We start from the raw sequence: 23,487 nt of genomic DNA on the forward strand, positions 1-23,487 counted from the left end.
GACACAGCTACCTTTAATGTGAAAAACTGCCCCTCAAGTATGGAACCAATTCAAAGGAACCTCAAGGTTGTCTAGAAATGAATACACCCAGGACTGAGACTTACTGAGGATGTCTTCATATTATTCATCTTTTTTTGATAAAAATGGGTTTCTCATGAACTTTTGGCAGTATTTCAATACCGGAGCCAAGTGGTGCTTGTGACACTTGACTCCGGTATTGAAATAAAAAAGGTGTAGGTTAACAGTATATGAGTAATTTGTTGCCATTTGCCTTGAGTACTTTAAAGAAAAGGTGTCTATGAAGTAAGAATCCCTGCCTGCTTTTCTTTCAGGTCTCCCTGGGTCATAAGTATTCAAGCAGCCCCTCAGTTCAGTAACTTACAAAAAAGATTCACTTCATTTGAAGCAAAAGACTTTGTACCAAAAGTGACACTGCTAACAACCTCTGCTATCATTATCTCACATACAACTGTGCATTTGAAGGAACCATAAATTATTCTGAGGTAAGGGTTCACTTTATGCAAAACACGGTTCACAACCTACAGTCCTCCGAATCAAATCACAAAATACGTTGTTTATCCACTCTTTTCAAACTACACATAGAAGCCTCGTTTGATTTTGAGCAGAACAACGTCATTGCTCTGTGCCTTCCAAAACCCTCATGAAATTGAAAAATGAATCTATTTGCAGACCCTCTCCCCCTAAACCAGTGGTTTTCAAACTTTTTCTGTCACGCCCCACTTTGGAGGAAAAAAAATTGTCATGCCCCGCCGCCCCAACAAAAATTTAACAAAATGGTCCATGTTGAACTTTTATTGAAATAACAACATTTTGTGACTCCTCCATCTGTGCTTTTTCAAAAAGTAGAATAAATAAAATTGCAATCACTTTCAAGTAAACCAGATCGCTCCATCAGACAAAAACAAAGACAATGTGCAGTCACTTTGTTAGAACAATGCAAATTAAGTTCTATCTGTGCAAAAAATAACTAATATTTCGCAAAAAATAAGATAATAACAATAAAGTGCATCCTGTGAAAAACTAAACTAAGTTCAAATATTTGGCAATAAAGAGTTTTACTGAGTTTTACACTGCATATCTTTTCAAAACAACAATAACGTGCAACCTGTGCAAAACAAAACTACATGAGTGCAGGTGTGTGAGCCATCAGGTTGTATCCGTATTAGTGGCTGCAATGAGCTGCTTTCCACCACAAATCTTTTTAAAACGGGGTTACATACTTGATACGGCCACTCTCAGTTCATGCTCAATGTTGAGCTTAGATCTGTATTTTGTTTTGAGAGGCAACAGCAGAAAAGCCGATCTCACAGAGGTGAGATGTGGCGAAGGGAAGCAGAATGCCCACAGCCCTCTGTCCGATGAGTGGAGGCTCCCTCTCCACACCAAGCCAGAACTCACTCAGTGTTTGAGCTGTAAACCTCAGCCTCCGGTTAGAGTCGGACGTCATCTCCATAATGTCTCTTCATTTTGCACACTAAGCTACACATGTGAGTCGTCAACGATCTTGGCCGTCGCGCAAGCGTAACCTGTATACGGCGAAAAGAATTCTGCATTCTGCGCCCCACCTGTAATACCACTGCGCCCCACTAGAGTGGTGCGCCCCACAGGTTGAGAAATACTGCCCTAAACAATGGAGTTTTGGGGCTGCACCGCTTCTCCAACAGTGCCCATGCGTAATGCAGCCTGCGGAGGCTTCCACTCAGCCCTTTTCAACCATGGGTTGCATTCAGACATAAGCGACGGTGGCTGTTATTGAATAAGAAGGTATGTTTTATGCATGTTTGCCATCTAGAGGGGTTAAATTAAAAAAAATTAAAAAATAGAAATACAAAACTGAAATACAAATACCTGAAAAATCTTTGTTAAGGCTAGGGGAACTTTGTTGTAGGGCTGCAACAACGAATCGATAAAATCGATAATAATCGATTATTAAAAGAGTTGGCAACAAATTTCATTATCGATTCGTTGTGTCGCGCAATTATTACGCCATTCAATAATGCCGTGTTCACACCAAAAGCGATGAACGTGGCGCGAATCGCGTCATTCGCGCCATGTTCATAGTTTGGATTTTTGTTTAACAATGAAGGCCGTTGCGGCGTTTTTTCACCGACACAGCTGTGCCCAAGCTCTACAGGTGCGTTGATGTCAAGCGCAGTGGATTCCTATGTGTCTATAACAGCACAATATCTCTCAGAGGAGTGGCGACTGATGTCTCTCGTTCTCCAAACTAGAGCAGTACACGTAATGCTGTGTTCACACCAAACGCGATTGACGCGGCGCGAATCACGTTAATCGCGTCATTCGGGCCATTCGCGCCATTTGCGCTGCCGGTCTCGCCGGGGACTATTTGTGTTCATTCGCGTGAATCGCGCTGGACGCGCCGGAGAGGGGGCGCGGCTTATCGGTCTGAAAGCCGTTCAACTGTCCGCCATCAACCGTAGAAAAAAATCACCTCTATTTCTGCCGAGTACGTGTTGTGGAAGTCCCAGATATCACGGGAAACTAAACGCTGTCATGTCTGGTTCATAACATAGTCCGGAGGAGCTCCGTTGATTTCATCGAGCTCACTGTGTCTAGTGAGCCACACGTCGGCTGTTTACTGCAGCTGTATGAACACAAAATAAACTGATTTGGCTGTGATTTAACGGCAATAAACTGACAATAAGGGACTCCGAAATAACTACGTAATAATGTCCATTTGTACTTGTTTTCTCAATGGAGCTCGGATGATCGGTGCTAGGCTATGCTAACATTGTAGCAACTGCATCAACACTAACAATAACGTCATCTAGATGTAAATACGGCAGCGTCTATTCATTGTTTGCACCATATGGTTTACACACACACACATGTATACACATAGTTTGGTCTGGTCTCTATTGATATGAGGGATCGTAGAGCTCTGGGTGAACACAGACGCTACAGTATTAATTTCCTGATTCAACAACGGCAGGACATCAGTGATGACAGGAGAAACATCTCAACGCTGATAGGCTATCGCGCCACAGCGTCACACGATTTTTTCGGTTGGAAATTAATGCTTTGTTTTTTTATCCGATTCATCGATTAATCGAAGAAATAATCGACAGATTAATCTATTGTTAAAATAAGTTGCACCCCTACTTTGTTGTCATGGTTACAATAATAAACACCTGGTTAAACTGTGGTTTTGTTGTCTTCACATTGTAGGTGACCAGCATCCTCCCATGTTACATTTTTTTTTTTTATAATAATATTTGTAATAATAAATAATATCATAAGCTTGAGGTCATTTTTGAAAGACGCCAGTGGGGGCATTATGTGGTTTGGTAATGAGTTCCACAGCGAGGGGACACCAGAGGTCCGGCTCTTGGTCCTTCAGACTTACAGGAGGTTGGATTCATTAGACTTGAGGCATCGGGAGGGGGTGTGCTGGTGGAGGAGGTTGGAGAGGTAGGGAGGGGCCAGGTTGTTGACGGCCTTGTCGGCGGTGAGTAGAATCTTGAAGTATATCCTCTGTTTAACTGGGAGCCAGACGAGGTAATGGAAGACTGGAGGCACGTGATCACTTGAGGGGGTGCTGGTTACTAGGCCGAGTAGAGTTCTGTAAGTACCGGAGTGCAGCAGTAAAGGACACTGAAACATGTACTCCTGTATGGATAGCGCCTAAATAGTGAACATTAAATGTACTTTAAAAATCACTGCTTCACATGACTCAGTTTTTCATGACGTCAATCAATGTGATCAGGATGAGTTTGTTTTGATAAGTGTCTTTGGATTTATTTTCCTATTTCCTTGTCCTTGTCTAAATAGGCTCTTTTGTCATTGTGTGTGACTCACCATGTGGAGAATAAGTCAAGTCTCATTCTCTTTGTTCTGTATCTTCTGCCTCTTCTCATGCTACTCTATAATATTAAATGATGTACAAGTGCCCCTAAATCATGAGGAATAAGACTCAGTGGGATTCTCTTTTTAATTTAAGAAACAAAAAGTAAAAAGTCGAGTGAATGCTCCATGTGATTTACATCCCAGCTGTGCCTTGGTTTTTCTTATTGCTGCCTCTAGCTGAGTGTGTGGAAACAGTGGGGGCATGCAGCGCCGTAAATAAGCAAATAAAAGGCCAATGATAGCTGTTTACAACTGCCATCTATTTCAATCAGAGGCTGCGGTGCAATGGAATGCTGGGTCATAAAAGCGTGACTTCCAAGTTCAGCCGAGATGATGGACCCAATTTGTCCTGTAACACGAGTGTGATGATTTCATTAATACATGACACAGGAGCAACGATGTATAGCCGCTGCAGAAACACACTGATGGAGGGGGAGGGGCATGGTTACAAGTGAATGGAGGCACACTGAGGAGGAAGAGAAACAATCATCAATTACAATGAAGAGTTGTAAAAGAGTTGTACTGGACTGCATCAGGGGGTTCTATTTCATGTTCACAGAGGGTTTTTCTGTCAGTGACAGCAGACCAGTTACAACATGTAAAGGCCTTCATCACATTTCAAGTATGATTAAGTTTCACTTATGAAGATAAGATTAAACTCATTCTATTACACAACTAATTTTGTTTTCCTTAAAATATGCTTTTAGTTTGTTTCTCAGTGGATTACAACAGAAGTACAGGCCTCTATATGGGTGGATGATATTGATAAAAACTTCTATCACAATATATTTAATTGTAAATTGTGGAGATGAAATAGTGTGATATAGGAAATGGAAATTTAGTTAAAGCTTGACTTTAATAACTTTCAAGCCGGACCCTGTTTCCCATGTTTTTGTGTCGAAGTGATTGATGGGGGCAACCATTTTTCCAGTCGATTATTAAATAAGAACGGCACTGACAGCAGCCAGAGTACAGAAAGCGTAGCTCTGTGTTATTTAAAAGTCTTTCAACGTCATGGCCGAATATTAAGCTGATTAAGCAATGTGGACGCCAGATTTCAGAAAGAGACTTCTCCGAGCAAGACTTAGACACAATAGCAAAGAGATCGGATTAAGCGAAAGGTAAAGAAAAAGGTTTTATTTATGCCAGTCTGCACCCCCCACATCGGGAAAGTGAAAATGAAACAGTCAAGCAAAACAACTTTAGGTTTAAACAACAGAAGTACTTGGTGAGATTTCGGAAAACAATTTGAATTGTGTTTCAATAGGTACATATGTTACACAACAACAGTGCGATTTATCGCCCCCGACCGCCACCCTAAAGAGGCTTTGTGATGAGCTTTCGACTTCAACCTTACCACTGCCAGAGCCGGAGATGACGGAGAAACAATCCTCCTGCTTCCCTAATGTCAACAGGGTTCAGTGAGTCAGTAAACAACTAACACATCATTGTACTACAGTTTGTAGGCTGCACAATAGTCAGAGACTCCGGCAAAGAAAGCAATGTTACAATTGATGTCTCCATGGCTTTGGGCCCCATTTTGTTTTAGACTGTAACATGAGTGTAAACAGGTTTTAAACTTTTAAAGCACAGTTGTGTTTTATAAAGATGGAAAAGCATTCAATTGTATGAGGCGGGGGTCAACTACAGCCTCCAGGAGAAAAGCTTTCTACATGCCAATAGAACTGATGGAGCCATCTGGCTGAGCAGCAAGACATTTTCAATTTCTCCAGAAATATTCTGGTGTGGAGTCTTATTTAAACTTGACATAAGGAAATGGAAGAAATAACTCGAGAATTTGTACTTGTTGCCTTATTGTTTCCATGTAAGCATCACATGCAGCAAGCGGCATTACTTTTACTCTGGGCCTTTACTCTACGAGCACAGAGTGACAGCATGTACACACTATGCAAGCATGCAATCAATTGTATATATGCTATGGCAATCCAGAACTATCACCAACAATGGCCCAGAAAAACACAAGCACATTACAAATGTTCAAGTTAATTCGCACACATCATGCCTCTTTTGTGTGTGATATGAATTTATTTAGTTCATGTTAATTGAGCACTGGAACAGGCAAACAATTTACTTGAACGCGACATGATGTATGAAGGAATGAACCACCTACTAGTCTGTCTTCGCTTGGCTGAAACCACATTCCTCTTAGTAGTAAAATTGTGACTAAATGTGTTCACAAATGACCTTTTTTTTCCATAAAGAGATTTAGATGTTGACGAGACAAAACTGAACTCATTCATTCTTCATTCTTCTCCCCAGACAGAAACCTCTGTGCTATTGTGCACATCAAACTGGTCATTATAATGAATCATTCTACAGTTTCTGCAGCAAATCAACAGGCATGTTGGATACTGACACATTGAAAACAATTCACGTAGTTCTGTGAAATCATCACATTATCAATTAAAACTTCTCTCTCAGCTAATAACTGCCTCAGGACCCTCCCTGACAGGAACGGTCCATCCAAAACCACGGGGAACCTCTGACGGGAATCTTCTGACCTAGAGATCCACATTTTAAATGACAGCACAGGTAGACGTGGGGCTGTGATCACCAACATGATGTTATAGTCGTACTCCAAGAATTTAATCTTAAAAATCATAATTACCTCCGCTCAGGTGATTATATTTTCGGTTCGGTTTGGTGGTTTTGTGTGTTTTTTTTCAGCAGGATGACAGAAAAACTACTGGCTTGATTTTATGAAACATGGTGGAAGAGTGAAGCATCAGCCAAGGAAGAACACATTACATTTTAGGAGGGATGTGCCTTGGCAGAGCTCTGTGATCTCAGAGAGCTCTTCTCGTTTATTTGTGTTTGAGAAACAAGAATGTGAACATTTCCTTCCAATATTATGTAATACATGTAAAATCAAAATAAATTAAACATTTAAAACAATTTCAGAGATAAAGAAATATGTTTAAAAAATATGACTACATTTTTTTTCCTACTTTTATTGTATATCTGGCACTATGGTGGATTTAACGGCAAACGGTTATTGTCACTTTATCTTTATATTGTCACTTTGACTTTATATATACTTTTTTATATACACACACATCCACACATACATACGTATGCCCGGAAAACATGATGACCTTTGGAACTTGAACATGTCCAAAAAGATTATTGGTGCTGCTCTATTCATATCTGAAACTCTGTGTATCCCAGACAACAACAAGTATCCACTCAGGAAAGCGCTCTACAAACTGTATGATGGGGTGAGCCCAGTGTTTAAAAGGTGTGAATGTTTTGGATGTAATCGGCCATGATTGCAACCCCCTCTAACAATCCCACCTATGACGTGTGACAACATATTCTTGTGCTTGTGTGTCACAGGTGTGCCCGAAGAGTGTGCCCTTCCAAAAGTGTGTTTGGCAGGAGCACTTCCCTGCAGTCTGTTCACAAAATATAGAGCAGGTGTACCAGCTTAAACATTTTGGATATGAAAAATGTATTTACTGATGTCAAGAAATACAGTGCAATGTTGGGAGTTTAAAAACGTTTTTTTTTAATTCAGCCATTTTAATGAAAATGGAAGAAGAACCGCTAAGCTCCAACCGCTTAGCTTACACACACATGAAGTCTTTACTGTCTCTATGGAGTGTTGTGTGAGAGGCTACTGTAGTACAGTACAGCCTGTTAGAGGACACATTCAGGCTCATCAGTCCAGAAGGAGAGCTTCTCCCTCAACAGGACTAATTAGCATCAACACCAGGAGGCCCAGGAGACACAGACACACTAAATATACTAGCTCACAGAGCTAAAATGTACAGTAGATGTTTTAGTCACGTGGTAGAACATGCACTGTAGTACGATACTAATGATCTCTCTGTAAAGGCAGATTGTGTAGACATAATATCTTCATATTGCACACCCCTCCTCTCTCATACAGGCTTACAATCTAAAGTTGAACTAATGAAGCAAAAACTATTGGAGTAATATAAATGCATTAAAGTATGGCAGACAACGATGCTATTTGCACCTGACCCGGTCACCCATTAGATACTTTATTAGTAAGTAGATTTGTTGCCTTAACGTAATCAAGTACTTTTGTTGCCTAAAAATATCCAAAGTACTTTTGTTACCTTAATGTAACCAAGTACCTTTGTTGCCTGAGACCTCTCTCAAACTCCATTCTCCTGGAAAGTTTGACACTTTCATCCACCACAACCTACACCTTACACATACTTTGTCACTCTTTATACTGCTACATCTTCTGTTACTACTGCTACTAACACATTTTGGCAGAATTGCAAAATGTGCTATATTTAACTTTACCGGGTGTAAATAGACAAATAGCTGCCACGTGATTCATACCTGGGTGCAAAAAGACACTCAATAAAGGTATTCACAGAAGCATGCACATTCAGACGATAAACACTAGGTGCTGGACAAAAAAGCATGTAAATGACAGAAAAAAACTAGCATCACAGAACCTGTTTTTTTTTCCTTACAAAACAAAGAAAGTATTCGGCATGCTTCATACACTCTCAGTTTGAGCCTGTGTTCTCAGGTCACCAAAGACAAACTGAAGCATGCGAGCGGGGCAGGAGAGCGAGCGGCACCTGCATGAATGAAAAGAAATGAACTTCTGAGGCTGGCGCCCACACACTTCTCTTTGCATAGGAACAAGCACACGAGCGCAGGCTGTTGAGATTCATCTGCGAGAGCCAAGTTATTGAGGGCACGAGTTCAAATCAATCTTCAGGTTGCGAGCTGCAGCTGCACAATATGATCAGGTTCAGAGGAAATGTGTGCGTACTGCCATATCATAAAGCAGAAGAATTGTGGAGGGAGGGAGAAAAAGAAAGACCAGATAGAGTGGCTCCTGTGCTGGAGGACGACTGGAGTTTTACCTTTCAGGAAAAAGGGAGCATTTTATTTTGCCATTTCATCGGCTGCTTCGGGCTAAGCAATTTCTCCATCTGCCTACTCATCTCCTCTGTTTTGTCATAGCTGCAAAACTATCCATTGAAACTGCTTACTCATTATATTGGCGACACATGGTCCTCCAGAGAATTATTACTTTAAGTGACTTTTCCTCTAACGCCACCCTCAGGTCAACATTTGAGACGGTGTGAGCTCTCTACACAAGAGTTCTTATACAGTAATCTTTTATTAAAACATTAAAGAAATAGTGAAATTGTTTTATTGTAGTTATTAATCTACGTATGTTATAGGTTTACTTTATATCCCCCCCAAAAAGTATTTATATAATCAAATTCATATTTTTTTATCTTCCTGTGAATGTAAATGTATTTTAAATGACTCATCATTCACTAAAACGAAAGTTACGAATGTAACTACGGTTCTATGAATCCTGGATGACCGCCAGAGGCAGTGTTTAACACTGGATATCTTCTGTCTCGCGCCTGCGCAGGTCGATTATTTATATCAACAAAGTCACCTGTGACCTTGGATGACCCCCCGTCGTCTATAAGTTCCGGTGTCATCCTGAGTTCAGTCCTACGGAATCTTCTCGCGAGTTCACGGGATTCCGAGTGACCAAGAACTCTGGCGGTCATCCAGGATTCATAGAACCGTAGTTACATTCGTAACTTTCGTTCTATTTCATCCTTACTGACCGCCAGAGGCAGTGTTTAACACTGGATGACTTATATCAACAGAGTCATGAGGAATCACCATAACTACCTCGTATAGCTCCGGCAGAGAAATTGGCCAAAGAACCCTCCCCAGTGGGTGAGGGGTGGCAACCTTAAGTCTGTAGTGTTCGGTGAATGTGCTCGGTGATGCCCCTGAGGCCGCAGCACATAGATCCTCCACAGGCACACCTCTCAGTGTTGCCCCTGACGTGGAGACACCTTTGGTAGAGTGGCCCTTCACCCCGGATGGCCGAGCACGGTCGCTCGCCTTGTATGTATAGGCAATGGCCTCCACTATCCAGTGGGATAGGCGCTGTTTTTCTTTTAGAAGGAGCACAGCCCTTCTTAGGCTCACCATAACTGACAAAGAGCTGCTCCGACCGCCGTATGCTGGCGGTGGCTTCCACATAAGCTCTGAGGGCCCGCACTGGGCACAGCAGCCTTGACCTCTCCCCTCCTGATGGGAGGGTCAAACTGCGTGAGCTGGATAGGCTGGTTGATATGTGAGCGTGTCAACACCCTTGGGAGAAAACGCTGCATTAGGCCACAAAGTGACACCCAAGCCATCTGAGTTCCACCTCAGACATGATTCTTTCACCGGAGAAAAAACATTTTGGCCGATAGCCATCTCGGCTCCGCCTGTGCCAGGGGTTCAAAAGGAGACAAGCATAGGGTATTTAGTACCAAGGGTAGGTCCCATGCAGGGGCCTTCGGGGGACGTAATTGCAGAGCCCCTTAGGAAGAGGAACGCCAGTCTGTGGCTCTCTCCTGTGTCATTGTCGACCTTAGTATGCTGCCCCGAGATAGCAGCCACGTATACTCCAAGGGTTAGATGGAGACCGGCCCTTATCTAGAAGGGACTGTAGAAAACTCAGTACAGCAGGCACGGGACACTGTACTGGGACATTGTTCTGAGCCACACACCAGTCAGAAAACAGCTTCCACCTGTTTTTATACTGCAGATGGGTAGATCGCGCCCTGGCATTCAGAATAGTCAGTCTGACTGGTTCTATGCAGCCACTCAGCATCTGGTCGGGCCAGACCCATAGTTTAAGGCGGCAGGGATTGGGATACCAAGTCCGACCTTCTAGTTGCGACAGGAGGTCCCTCCTGTCGGGGAAGAACTCTGAGAAGCATTGGCAAGATTAGAGGGTTTGGTGGAAAGGCATAAAGAAGATCCTCTGGCCACGTGTGAGCCAGGGCATCTTGATCCAGAGGACTGGTCCTTTCCGTCAGGGAGAACCAGTGGGGGCAGTGGGTCGACATCACGTCTGGATGTAGCCGCCACTCTCCCGGTGGAGGCTTGTGACGGAACAGGAAAACCACAACCTGGTTCCATTCTCCTGGTGGTTACATTGCCCGAAGGCTGGTCAGGCGAGGGGCCGCCCAAGTCAGAAGGGCACGGTGATCCCCGTAGCAACTTCTGCAGATCTGGTGCCCCCTTGATGGTTTATGTGAAAACACAGCAGAGGTACATGCTTTCCCTTCAAATATGGGAGGAAGTGTTTGAGCACTTAGCTCTAGAACATTGGCTTGCCCCTGAGGTCTTTGAGCAGACAACTGCCCCCAAGCAGTCCTGTTCTGTCACACTGCACCTTGAGAGGCAGGTATCTATTGTGACAATCTCCCGGCGGAATGGAACCGAGCCCATGGGGCCACCGTTTGCCAGATATGCACTCTCCCTCCATGGGGATAGAGTGAGTAGGCACTGTTTTGATACTATTATTGCCCCGTGTCTGTGCCACTTGGCATCCAAGTGAAGGCTGTTCAGCCATCTGCAAACCCAAGGGAACGACAGTCGAGGCAGCTGTCAGTTTACCCAATAGGCGGAGAAAAGGATGTAGGGCAACCGTCTGCCCCCTCGGAAGAGGTTGTGGGGGATCTTGTCCACAGGCTGGGGCAACAGACAGGCCCTCATAGGGCCACACTAATGAAGGTTATGCTCTGAAAAGGGCTCAGGTAGCTCCTCTCCATGTTCACCTTGAAGCCCCACCAGGCCACGTGAGAGAAAGCGAGCAGTGTCCTGTGGTGCCTGAAGCCGGGACGGCACACAGGTCAGCCAGTCGTCTAAGTACGGTAGTACTTTCACGCCCTGTGATTGCAGGGGAAAGGACAGCAGTAACACACCTTGTGAACACCCGTGGGGAGAAGGGAGAGTCCGAATGGAAGCACCCTGGACTGAAAGTGGCGGCCTCAAAAGGCGAAACGAAGAAACTGCCTGTGGTGATGCACCATGGGAACATGGGAATAGGCGTCGACAGACGTGAACCACTCTCCCTTGGGAATCTGCTGCTGGGAGAAAAAAACGACAGCCGGCCCAGAGACATCATCTCCTGGCCCCCCTGCCTCTGGAGGTTATGGGGGCGACTGTTAGTCCCCAAGTTCGGAGATTGCCCGGCGGGGACTTAGGTAGAGTTGTATTAGTAGCGGGCCGGCCGCTCAGCGGGACGCTGAGGCCCGTGGCGGCTACTGGGGTAAGCTGGAGGCTGACAAAATGGCCTTGGGGGGCCCTAGGTGCAGGCATGTCCCTGTGAAGACAAGAGAACTGCTGCCTGGTCTGGCTAGCAGTTCGCTGAAGCGCCTGTATAGCAGCTGACCCGAACAGCTCACCAGGTTCTAACCTGGCGGAGAGTCTGGACCAGGGTGGACATCATACGTCCAAGTTCCCTCGACATGAGCGCAAACGCCTGCAATGAAGCCTCACTCAGGCTGGAGGCGGGAGCGTCGAAAGTAGCCTGCTGCATAGAAGCTGCGAGGGCAAGCATGAGGTGGGAGAGGGAGTTGCCGATACAGTCCACAGTGCTGCTGTGTCATAAGCTCTGGATAGCAGGTCATCCTTGACTTGGGATCGAGGGCACCTGGCATCGGGCCTCAGATTCTCAGGGGAAAACTATGAGGGGCGCAATAGTCGGCTAAATGGCTGGCATACGTGCAAGGCCAAATTTTGCCAGCTCCTGCATGGCCGTCAGGGTTCGGCCATCTGATGTAAGGCAGGAGAAAGCCCTGGTGGCTCTCCAGCATGCATGCAACTCCCTTAGATATTCCTCGGAGGGAGGAACAGAAAAGGTGGTGAGGGCGGGAAGGCGCCTGAAGAAGGCATTCGCTGCAGATATTGGTGTCGCACCAGTTAGCTTGAGCGAGAGCACTCTGCCACTGTCGAACAGGCCAAAAAAACAGTCCTTACAGTGAGAGGGGAGCGAGGACACTCTCTTCACTAGGATATTTGCTGCAGATATTGGTGACCCACCAGTTAGCTTGAGCGAGAGCACTCTGCCACTGTGGAAACAGGCCAAAAAAACAGTCCTTACAGTGAGAGGGGAGCGAGGGCACTCTCTTCACTAGGACAGTCGCTATAACTAGTGGTGTCCCACCAGTTAGGCTGAGCGAGGACACTCAGCTAACTGTGATAGCCATAATGTTACAAAATCAATGGACACAATCTCAGTATTAGCTTAGTCTAGTTAGTGTCCCACCAGTTAGCCTGAGTGAGGACACTGCCAACTGCGACAGCCGTAATGCATAAAAAGCATCAATGGACACAGCATCAGTGTTGATTTAGTATAACTAGCATCTCACCAAGTTAGCCTGAGCGAGGACACTGTGCTAACTGTGACAGCCATAAGGTTACAAAGTCAATGGACACAGTCCCAGTACCAGCTTTATCTAGCTAGCATCTCACCAAGTTAGCCTGAGCGAGGACACTGCTAACTGTGAAATCTGTCAGATGTCAAATTAAATCCCAATGGACACAATGTCAATGTCGATCTAATGGAACTAGTCTCTCACCCAGTTTGCCTGAGCGGAAACACTCTGCTAACTGTGATAGCCATAATGTTACAAAATCAGTGTACACAATGCTAATGCCGATCGAGTAGAACTAGCATCTCATCAAGTTAGCCTGAGCGGAACCACTCGCTAACTGATAGCCGTAATGTTACAAAATCAGTGTACACAATGCTAATGCCGATCTAGTCGAACTAGCATCTCATCAAGTTAGCCTGAGCGAGGACACTGCTAACTGTGATAGCCGTATCTGTGAAGGGCGGAATGACGGCGTATATTCTACGCTCTTGTCGGTATGCCACTCGATTAGCTAGAGCAGAAGCGCTCTGCCAACCGTGGAAAACGAACAACTGTTATAGAAAACAATGTTAATCGATCTCACCAATTGCTGTCTTCACGACTTCGGTGGCCCTTATCAGACTGGTGATGACCGATGATAGGGGCGTCCACCAGTCCGGGGCTCAATGGTCCGAACGGCGACAAAACGCCACTCCCTCCTAAGAGGGACAGCTTGTCGCAGCCTTTGGAGGGCGAGATCCGCAACTCCGACCGGTGGTCACAAGACTACAGCGACAAGCTCCAATATGTCTTGATCGTAGACACATCTTTGTTTAAGCTTATGCTACCATGGTAGCCAACCTGCGTAGCGAGAAGATGAAAAAGGACTGAACTCAGGATGACACAGAAACTTATAGACGACGGGGGGTCATCCGAGGTCACAGGTGACTTTGTTGATATAAATACTCGACCTGCGCAGGCGCGAGACAGAAGATATCCAGTGTTAAACACTGCCTCTGGCGGTCAGTAAGGATGAAATAGAATGGGATTTGGGTAAACCGTTATCCGTACCAATCAAATAAAAGCACACATGGATGCTGGTAGCTAGCAGAGCTTCCATGAGAGGTGTTTGTCTGGATATCTGTTGGGAAAAGAAAACTTTGTTTCTCCAAAGAGTGTGATTCTGCTTTGCTGTGAGACGTATAGTGTGAAGAGTGACACAGTCCTTTTGGGGTTAACAAGTCACAGTTATGAACTGACCTGCATGCACAAAAGACAATGTCGATGTAGCACTGAAGTCCACGTTTACGGTTTCATTTAAAAGTGAATGTGCAGTGACAGCCAGTGAATCTGTGAGCAGAGGAGGAGGAGGAGGAGGAGAACGAGCAGAAATGAAAGCCTTTTGTGCAGCAGGGGCTGCTATTTCTGTACAGAGGTGTGCGTGGATGCAGAGCCAGCAGTGATGGGATCATAATGTGAATGAATTCACAGCAGTACTGTGACGAATGTCGAGCTAGAGTGATGTAAAAGTGTCATGAACATATGATTCTGTGGGAATTGTGATGTTTACAATGCTATAAAAAATACAGATATGAGTCATGTGCAAAAGAAAAACAGATGAGGTCCACTTTAGATATAAACAGCTGACAGCCAGGGAGTGGAAGAGAGACTGGGGTGAGAGGGGGAAATATTAACAGGGGGTTAATGGTCCAAGTAAGAGCCCACTTAGGTAATCGATGGCCTCAAATTAACTTTTTATTCCTGCCAATTGAGAGTGTTAGAGCAACAATGATCCCAGTCCCCCACAGCTCCACTAAACAGATCTGAGGTCACTTCTGGTGACAGGAGAGTCTGATCTTGATCTACAGGTTTTACAGCTCATAATCACACGCCATGACAACACTCCCACACTGACCGTCGGGGTTTAGCTTCAGGAAAAAAAACTGAGGAGAGAAACGAGACATACAATTCACCCTTTTGAGGATATACAAGCACACACACACTGACCTCTGACCTAATCCTGCTCCCCAACACTAAACTAATTGTAATGCTAATTTTGACTAGCATATTTTTTGTTATCCAACCAAAATTAGTATTTCAAGTTCAAGTTTGATTTAGAATCCTTAGGCTCATATTTACAAAAATTAATACATATGACCAACAGATGTTCTTGTACTCCATTAGTTTGAATTTATGTAAATAAAATAAAATTGACATTATAATACTAACAATAAAAAATTAACAATAATAATTATGATAATAATAATTAATTGAGTACTCTCTATTATTGATTCTGTCAATATCATTTAACTAGGTTAAACTGTAACTTAAATTATAAGAATTGTTTAATTTTAGCAGCTTACCTTTGGGTATTTCCGAGTAAATTCTGTTTAATAGCGTCCCTCAGCCGTACGGTTCAATCATTTAAACCCAGAAAACGTTTGAACCAATCGCAATTTTAAATCTTAACAACAGCTCATTATTAATGAAGAATATGTCATTATATCGTCCCACATTGTCAGCTGAGCCTCTACAGACTACACAGTGAGCTCAAGTCCATCTGATAAGACTTCAGCTAAATGAAGTTTTCACAAACGAACATCAACATACTAAACCCTACAGCTGCACTGTGTCCACATGGCCTACATCTCCCATGTAAGATAACGAGACAGAACTGTTTTGTTTAGTTGTCACAGACAACAAATAAACCAGCTCAATGATAAACAAACAATGACGAAAGTTTAGTTTAAGGATGATCCTCCTAACGTGCCTGTTCCTCATCTTTTAATAAGAGTTCTGTACACATGCTCAAACACAAACAGTATGTGAAAAATAGGCTCCTACCTGAAAAAACACGGCCATGGCTGCGATGATTCTCTTCTGCCTCAGAGCTGCACTGAGGCTGTCAAAGTCATCTGAATTGTACATGTAGATCTGCATCTGTGACAGACAGAAACACACAGGTTAGGTTGGGGACACACATTAAATCAAATCTTACCATTCCTTTCCAGCGACGCATTAAACTCTATAAAGACACTACAACAAATGGTTGACTATTTATATCTCCCTCACAATTAACAACTGCTGATATCACCATCTCTCTTGGAATTTATATAAGTAGCCAAAATGAGTGCAGAAGAACATAACTGAATAGTGAATAAATGTTAGTTAGTTCTGATAGGCAGGTGGCACAGTCCAAACTACATCCACACACTGCAGGAACAGCCTGCAGGAGTTTGGGGTTAAGTGTCTTACCCAAGGACGCACGACATGGACTAGCGGAGCCGGGGATCGCACCGCCGTCCCTCTGATTGAAGGACAATCTGCTCTACCACTGAGCCACAGTCACCCCTGATTGTATCATGTATCAATACATTCTTTACTCTAAATCAGGGGTCACCAACCTTTTTGAAACTGAGAGCTACTTCCAGTGGCCATGGGGCGTGGCCCCACCTTGAGCGCCCCTCCTTGAGCCACAAAAAAAAAATATAATAATAAATTATACAAATTTTCAATATTTGTGTTTTGGAAATATGGAATGTACCCAGTAATATTTGTAAAATATGATATCTGCGCAAAATAGATGCTTTTCCTGCTCGTCCTCTCCGCCTGTGTGTGTGTATCAGCAGTGCTGGGGCCAACGAGAATTGGCCCAAAAGAGGCGGGGCTATGAAGCAGTTTAGCCAATTGCTGATTAAAGATATAAATGAGTGACATACAATTTAGCCAATCAGCGTCCTCAAATAGATTCAGCTCCTCGTCAGGAGAAGTCTCTACAGGCGAGCACCAGCGCGAGCACTGCTCCTCCAAGACCCGTTTGAGAGGAGAACTTTGAGGAGAAACTTCAGTCCAAAGAGCTGATCCCAGATCAGCCTGACCTCACAATCAGACAGCAGACTAGCGGGAAAGGGAAGCAGTACATGAAGCTTCTCTACTAGCTGCACCAGACAGGTTTGGCTAGCTTGATGCAGTCATGCTAATAACTTATTTAGCTTTTTAAAACAACGGGGACAGATCCAGCACGGACAGTTAGGGAGTGAGGGATGAGGAGGTAAGGATACATGAGAACACCAGGGTAGGAGTGAGGGATGAGGAGGTAAGGATACATGAGAACACCAGGGTAGGAGTGAGGGATGAGGAGGTAAGGAAACATGAGAACACCAGGGTAGGAGTGAGGGATGAGGAGGTAAGGAAACATGAGAACACCAGGGCACACATGAGAACTCTGTCAAGCTACATATTAGGCAAAGTGAACATCTTTTCTTCTACATAGTTGTCCTCAGTCTCATCTGCTCACCGCTCACCAGTGAACAGCTGTTTGTGTGGCGTCTCTTCCGTCTCTTCCTGTTTCCTTCACCTACATTCCCCTGGGTCCTAAGTCCCTCCCTGTACAGTTTCTTATCACCCTCTATGTACCAAAGTACATTTATAACAAATGCCACACATATTACGATAATCAGCGTTGCGTATGTGTCTGACCAAAATACCCAAAAATGAAAAAATAAATGATTCATTGAAATTATTTTTTTTTTGTTTTTAAAGTGTTTTTGTTTGGAATTTGTATAATAAGCATATCATTTAGCTATCACTACTGAGAATTTAATAGTAATGCGTGTTTGATACCTAATATTTTGCATTAAATCATACTGGGATGTTTGCTGAAATTGATAGGATGGCCCTACCTAGAACATGATCCACCAGCCGCCACTGTTTGATTGGCTGAGCAGCATCACATGATGTGATTTACAATGCATGTAATTGGTCAGTGTGTTTCCTGGACCGCTGAACGAGTCGTAAAGGCTAGAAAATCTGTGCCGGTTAAAATAGAAGTGCTCCGTCAATTTGAATAATTCTCAATTATCTATCGGTTTTTGGGGTCGTCTGGGTCCGGGTCCGGACCGCGGTCCGCCTATTAGTGACCCCTGCCCTAGAGGGAAGGCAAGCACGGGAGAACCAGAACCAGGACTGAGCAGAGCAGACTGTCAGACCGTGCAGCAGTAAAAGGAAAGGTTTTCTAAAGGGAATTTGGTTCTCTGAAACACTACCACTTTTGTCCACAAGGACTGCCAAAATCAACACAAAATGAAATGTACTTATTGTAACTTTAAGAAATGACAATGTGGAAAAAAATAATTTGTAATAAAACGTCAATTGGACTTCAGCCTTTTGACTCGAATTCCTTGATATCCTGTTCAGGTCTAGGCTGATATTAAACCTATTTCCCTATTTCAATGAACTGGACAAACTAATTATTATTATCAAATGTATTGAGATTACATAAACACAGCCGTAGTAGAAGTGATGAATAGAGAGTAAATTGTCATTCTACTGCTTGTGTTGAACAGATAACCAGGTTGCAGCCTGAAGTCAATCATGCTGGGGAATGGACTCGGGTGATTGTGTTATTGCTCAGTGAAAAACAATGAGAACTCTCAGAAAACTGGTCAAACCACTCGTTGTCATGGTGATATGGAGGCATGACGCATTTAGGCACACAGCAAATGTTGAAATGAAAACACATTATGTGTGTCTGCATGTTTATTTAAACTGTGTTCATATGCACACGTGTTTGCATAATTTGCAGTGTCTAGAAACACTGCCTCCCTGCATGCCAAGAGCAATTCTGTGCTCTTCTTCCTCGCCAAGATCAACACTGCCAAGATCACTTGTCCAGCTTTTTCTCCAGCTTACTAATCCTCACATAAAGAGCGCTGTGCACATCGCTTTTTCATCTACTTGCGGAGTGAACAAGAAGCCTGCTATAGAGTTTGTTTGGTGAATTTATTGCAGAGACAGCTCAACTGGAACAACACATTCTCCCAAAGATGGAGAATTAATTAAAGTCAACATAGGCGATTGAGCTTGTGAATGTAGCAGTGAGAACAATTAGAATCAGTTCAAACACTGCAGTGTTTGCGCTCATGATGGCTGCGTGAAATGGGAGAGTGATGACATAAAGTGGACAAAAGACTGCATTTAACTTGTGTACCATGTTACTAAGGGCCCTTAAACAGCTTTTTATTTCAGTGTCATATAATTGATTAGAAATTATCTGCCAAACAGCGGCTGATTAGAAATGAATTAGTTTTGATGTCATTCCATCAAAATACCTCAGCCCATGTAGATAACACAACAACACTACAACAACTACATGAACAATATTCTGCCTGTTCTCTTTTCTTTCTCAAGAACCCATTTACTGTTGGTCAGCTCCTGAATGAGACACCTATCATTTCAAAGATTTATTATAGCACTTTAATATAGTTGGGGAAACACACCTCTAGTATCTAGAACGAGTCCAGCTCCCAAAACGCTGAATACTACATTTCCCATTTTACAACTAGATATTATCTTCTGTAAACGCCCAAGTCATTCAAACTCTACACCCTTAAGTTCTACTGTGGGATGAATTTGTCCGACACAGTCACAGAAGACATGATACAACTGTGTCGATAGAATGAGCAGTAATACCAAGGAAGGGTAAACTAACTTTTATATGCAAAATCCTTTTAGCATTTCCCTTTGGCTTACATGTGACCCTGGTTGAGCATTAATGTATTGTTATTGAAACAGTTTTTTCCAATCCCTCTACCAAAAAGTGTATGAGTAGAAGTGAATTGTTGAGAAAAAAACCTGTATTTTAAGAGTAAAGTTAGAAGTTTTCTTATTCGTCATCTGAGTTTTTAGGAGCTGTCGTAGCAGCCTGTCTTAAGACCCATCTATGCATAAAGCCTCGGACACACGGACTCGTCTGCAACAAGTTAGATTCATTTTACGATTGAGTGTCTGCGTCTCCCTGGCACTTCATACATGCTCATTTCCTGATCCACACTCCATTCCAGTTGGTAGCGGTAATGTACCATAACGTTGCCTGTGGTTGTTTCTTTTTCAACAAAATAAAACCATTAAGGGGAAATCAAGACTACAAGCCATTCAGAACGTCAAGTGATCTAAGAGAAACTGTTGATCCATGTTGGTTGCAAAAAGACACAAGCACCATCAATAGGTGTACATAAAACTGAGACAGCATTTTCTCATTTACTCACTTATTGGTTTCCTTTCTAAATCAAGCTTTAACCCTCCTGCTTTCTCTCAGGACAGAGTGGGTTAGACATGTTAGTTGTGAAGCAGTCATCACGTTGTGTCCTGCCCTGAGCTTTCACCCTGCCAACACAAACCTATTGTGTATGTGTCACTGCTCATTTAGCATTTGGCCCAATGCACCACGTTCTCCATATTTATAAGAGAGGGAGGCATCCAGCATGCAAACACAACTACAGGAGCGTCTGCCAAGACTTGAGGACAGACAGTGCAGGCAGAGGATTCAGACGGCTACTAACAACATCATCGCACTGCTGTCGATTGGTCAATAGCTGCTTCACGATGGCTAGCTGTGGTACCAACTGTGCACAGATAGGACACATCACTACTGCTACAGGGTGTCTACAGATGGCTAGTTAAATTAGTACATTATGAGGCTTATTTGAACCAAATACAAATAAATAAATGTCAAAGTTTGGAAAAAATCCCCATAAAAATGGGGCCTTTATGGAGGTAATAATTTCCTGAGAGACGATTTCATTTTCATGGTTTGGACCCTTCAGTTCAGATAAAGTAAAATCTAAATACAACAGCATTCAAAAGGCCCCGTTCTGCCCTTTACTTGGACTGCACAAAGCCAGCTCCATCAAGAAACCTTTTCAGAGGGGAAGAACTCGGCGAGCCTTTGGGTTGAAAGGGAAATCAAGCCAGACCTTATCACCTAAAAACAATGTTGGACCTCACTAATGCCCTTCTGGGAACTCTTGTGAATGGGAAACAATCCCTGCAGCCAATACCCCTATCTGAAAGCCTGAGGTGTAGGCCGTTATATCAGCAGATTAATGACCACAACAGGTTTATGTGGCATAGAAAGATGAAGACGGGCCCATATTTGTCTGCTCGTTGTGTTTTACACCTGGGGTACAGGTATAAAAAACATACATACTTGAAATAAGATGGTGACTTAGCACTGAAACCTGATGAACCGGATTATAAAATAATTCTCAGTCATGGCACACCATTATATTTTCCCTTTTTTCTTACCTTTGATGTGATGTTCAAGGTGCCGGGTAGCATCATTAAACATCAACTGGCCCAAACTGAAAAGGACTGACTCCCACTCGGTCAAATTAGCGATTAGGCCTAAATGATAATTACAATTGGCCTAAAAATCATAATTTGTGATAATGTGTGTAGCTGAGAGCCAAGCGTGCCAGATTTGGGAGACTGCTGGGCCAAGACACATAGCTACGGGGTTGTTACATGGAGAGGTTACATGATAAATAAGAAATAGTTTGTGTTTTCGTAGTATATTCCACAACCAGCACTTCTTTACCTGCATCGTGCACATTTCGCACCAGGTCTTTCTTACATCTGTGACCTTTGCTAAGCCCCACCCCCTGCTGCTTCTCTGTCAAGCTGTCAAAGTGACCACGGATCCCACACAGTCACTAACTGCACTCTATGAAGAAATATGATTCAACTTTTGCAAAAAAACAAAAGGGATTTCAGAGAGAAGCATACAGTATGTGATTGTGATATATCCAGAATATGAAACTGGTTCAGCAGTGAATTAAAAAGACAGAAGCTAAAGCTACAGATCACAGTGTAAACGTGAACCACTACATCACCTGGAGATCCAGACAGAAGACAATGACATGAAGGAACAACAGTGTTCCTGTAAAACTGAGTAGGTCTTTATTCAAGTGCTTTTCTAGTTTTCCATCATCTCAAAGCGCTTTAACACTACATGTCATCATTCACACCCATACATACTGATGGCAGGGGCTACCATGCAAGGTGCCACCTGCCCATGAGGACTATCTAACATTCATACACGTACTGGGTTAAGTGTCTTGTCAAAGGACACATTGGACGAGACACTTGGAGTTTAACAGCTGGTCCTCTGGTGTGGTCAGAACAACCTGGATCTGAACAGGCTCAACACTGTGGAGATGACACCTCAGGAGGAGCCCCCCAACACTGCCCCCCCTCACCATACTCAACAGCAGTGTGTCTGCTGTGGAGACCTTCAGGTTTCTGGGATCCACAATCTCCCAGGACCTGAAGTGGGCTCTCAACATCGACACCATCAGAAAAAAGACCCAGCAGAGGTTGTACTTCCTGCACCAGCTCAGGAAGTTCAACCTGCCTCAGGAGCTGCTGATCCTGTTCTACTCCACCATCATCCAGTCTGTTCTCTGTTCCTCCATCACTGTGTGGTTTGGATCGGCCACCAAACAGGACAGGAACAGACTACAACGGACTGTCAGGTCTGCAGAGAGGATCATTGGTTCCAGCCTGCCCTCCATCCTGGACTTGTTCACCTCCAGAGTCAGGAAACGGGCTGGATCACTGCAGACCCTTCACACCCTGGTCACAACCTGTTCCAACTCCCCCTCTGGTAGGAGCTACAGAGCACTGTACACCAAAACCACCAGACACAGGAACAGCTTCTTTCCACTGGCCGTCACTCTGATGAACAATTAATCAGTCAAACTGCACTATTACCTCTGTTTGCACTATTACTTCCATTCCATTGTCATTGTTGTTGTTCTTAATGTTCACATACTTTTGTATATATATGTATATTTATATTGTACATAGTAGTTAAATATCTATGCTTACCTCTGTTCTACTTTGTTGTCCTTGTTTAGTTTTTTTGTATATTCTGTGTATGTATGTTGAGAGCAACGTAAAAACCGGAGTAAAATTCCATGTATGCGTATGCATACATGTTGAATAAAGATGATTCTGATTGACATGGACTAATGGAGCTGGGGATCAAACAGTCGATCCTCTGATTGAAGGACGACTCTAAAACTGAGCCACAATCGCCCCAATGTCAACCTCCTGTCGACACACCCTTCCATCAAGGCCCATTTTGTAAAGTTCTTACAAATGCAACATGATAAAAAAGATGACAGGAGCAAAGCACTAAAAGTGATCCATTTTTTGTTGAAATAACTTCATAAGTCAGCTCTGTTCGGTGTTGAGCACACACAGAGTCACAGCATGAGTTGAAGAGGAAGGAAGGAGTTGTTTCATAAGTTGTTCTGGATAAATGTTTAATCAAAAATGTAACAGTCTGAAATCCCTGTGCTGTGCTGCTCATTAATCCAGCCACAGGCAGACATTTATGTGACTCAGGTTCGACTCCTACTATAGTGAACTCTATCACGTTGTGAGGTAGGAGTCACTAATTTGTGTTCCTGTTTGTCTTTGGGATGTCTTTGAGCTGAGTATCCTTGCATATCAATAATCCCCACTGGCACCATAACAGGTCTGTCAAATATTGGAGCACTCTATCTCTCAGCTCTCACCTCGTAGTGATTCCTATGATCTAGCAGGATATTGAAAATTACCAATAACA

General features: G+C 43.5%; 1 protein-coding gene across 1 annotated transcript in view; it reads right to left on the reverse strand.

The window, feature by feature from the left end:
* The window catches only part of LOC306693940 (receptor-type tyrosine-protein phosphatase gamma-like), a gene marked incomplete at its 5' end in the record, with an annotated part of 535,669 nt that overhangs the window by 158,388 nt on the left and 353,794 nt on the right, over nucleotides 1-23,487 (reverse strand). Inside the window, one exon of the mRNA XM_079156627.1 lies at nucleotides 15,918-16,013. Within this exon, the coding sequence (XP_079012753.1) occupies nucleotides 15,918-16,013 (96 nt within the window). The remainder of the gene's footprint in view (nucleotides 1-15,917; nucleotides 16,014-23,487) is intronic.

Source organism: Pholis gunnellus, assembly GCF_910591455.1.
Source record: "Pholis gunnellus genome assembly, chromosome: 3".
In the NCBI taxonomy this organism is placed as follows: Eukaryota; Metazoa; Chordata; class Actinopteri; order Perciformes; family Pholidae; genus Pholis; species Pholis gunnellus.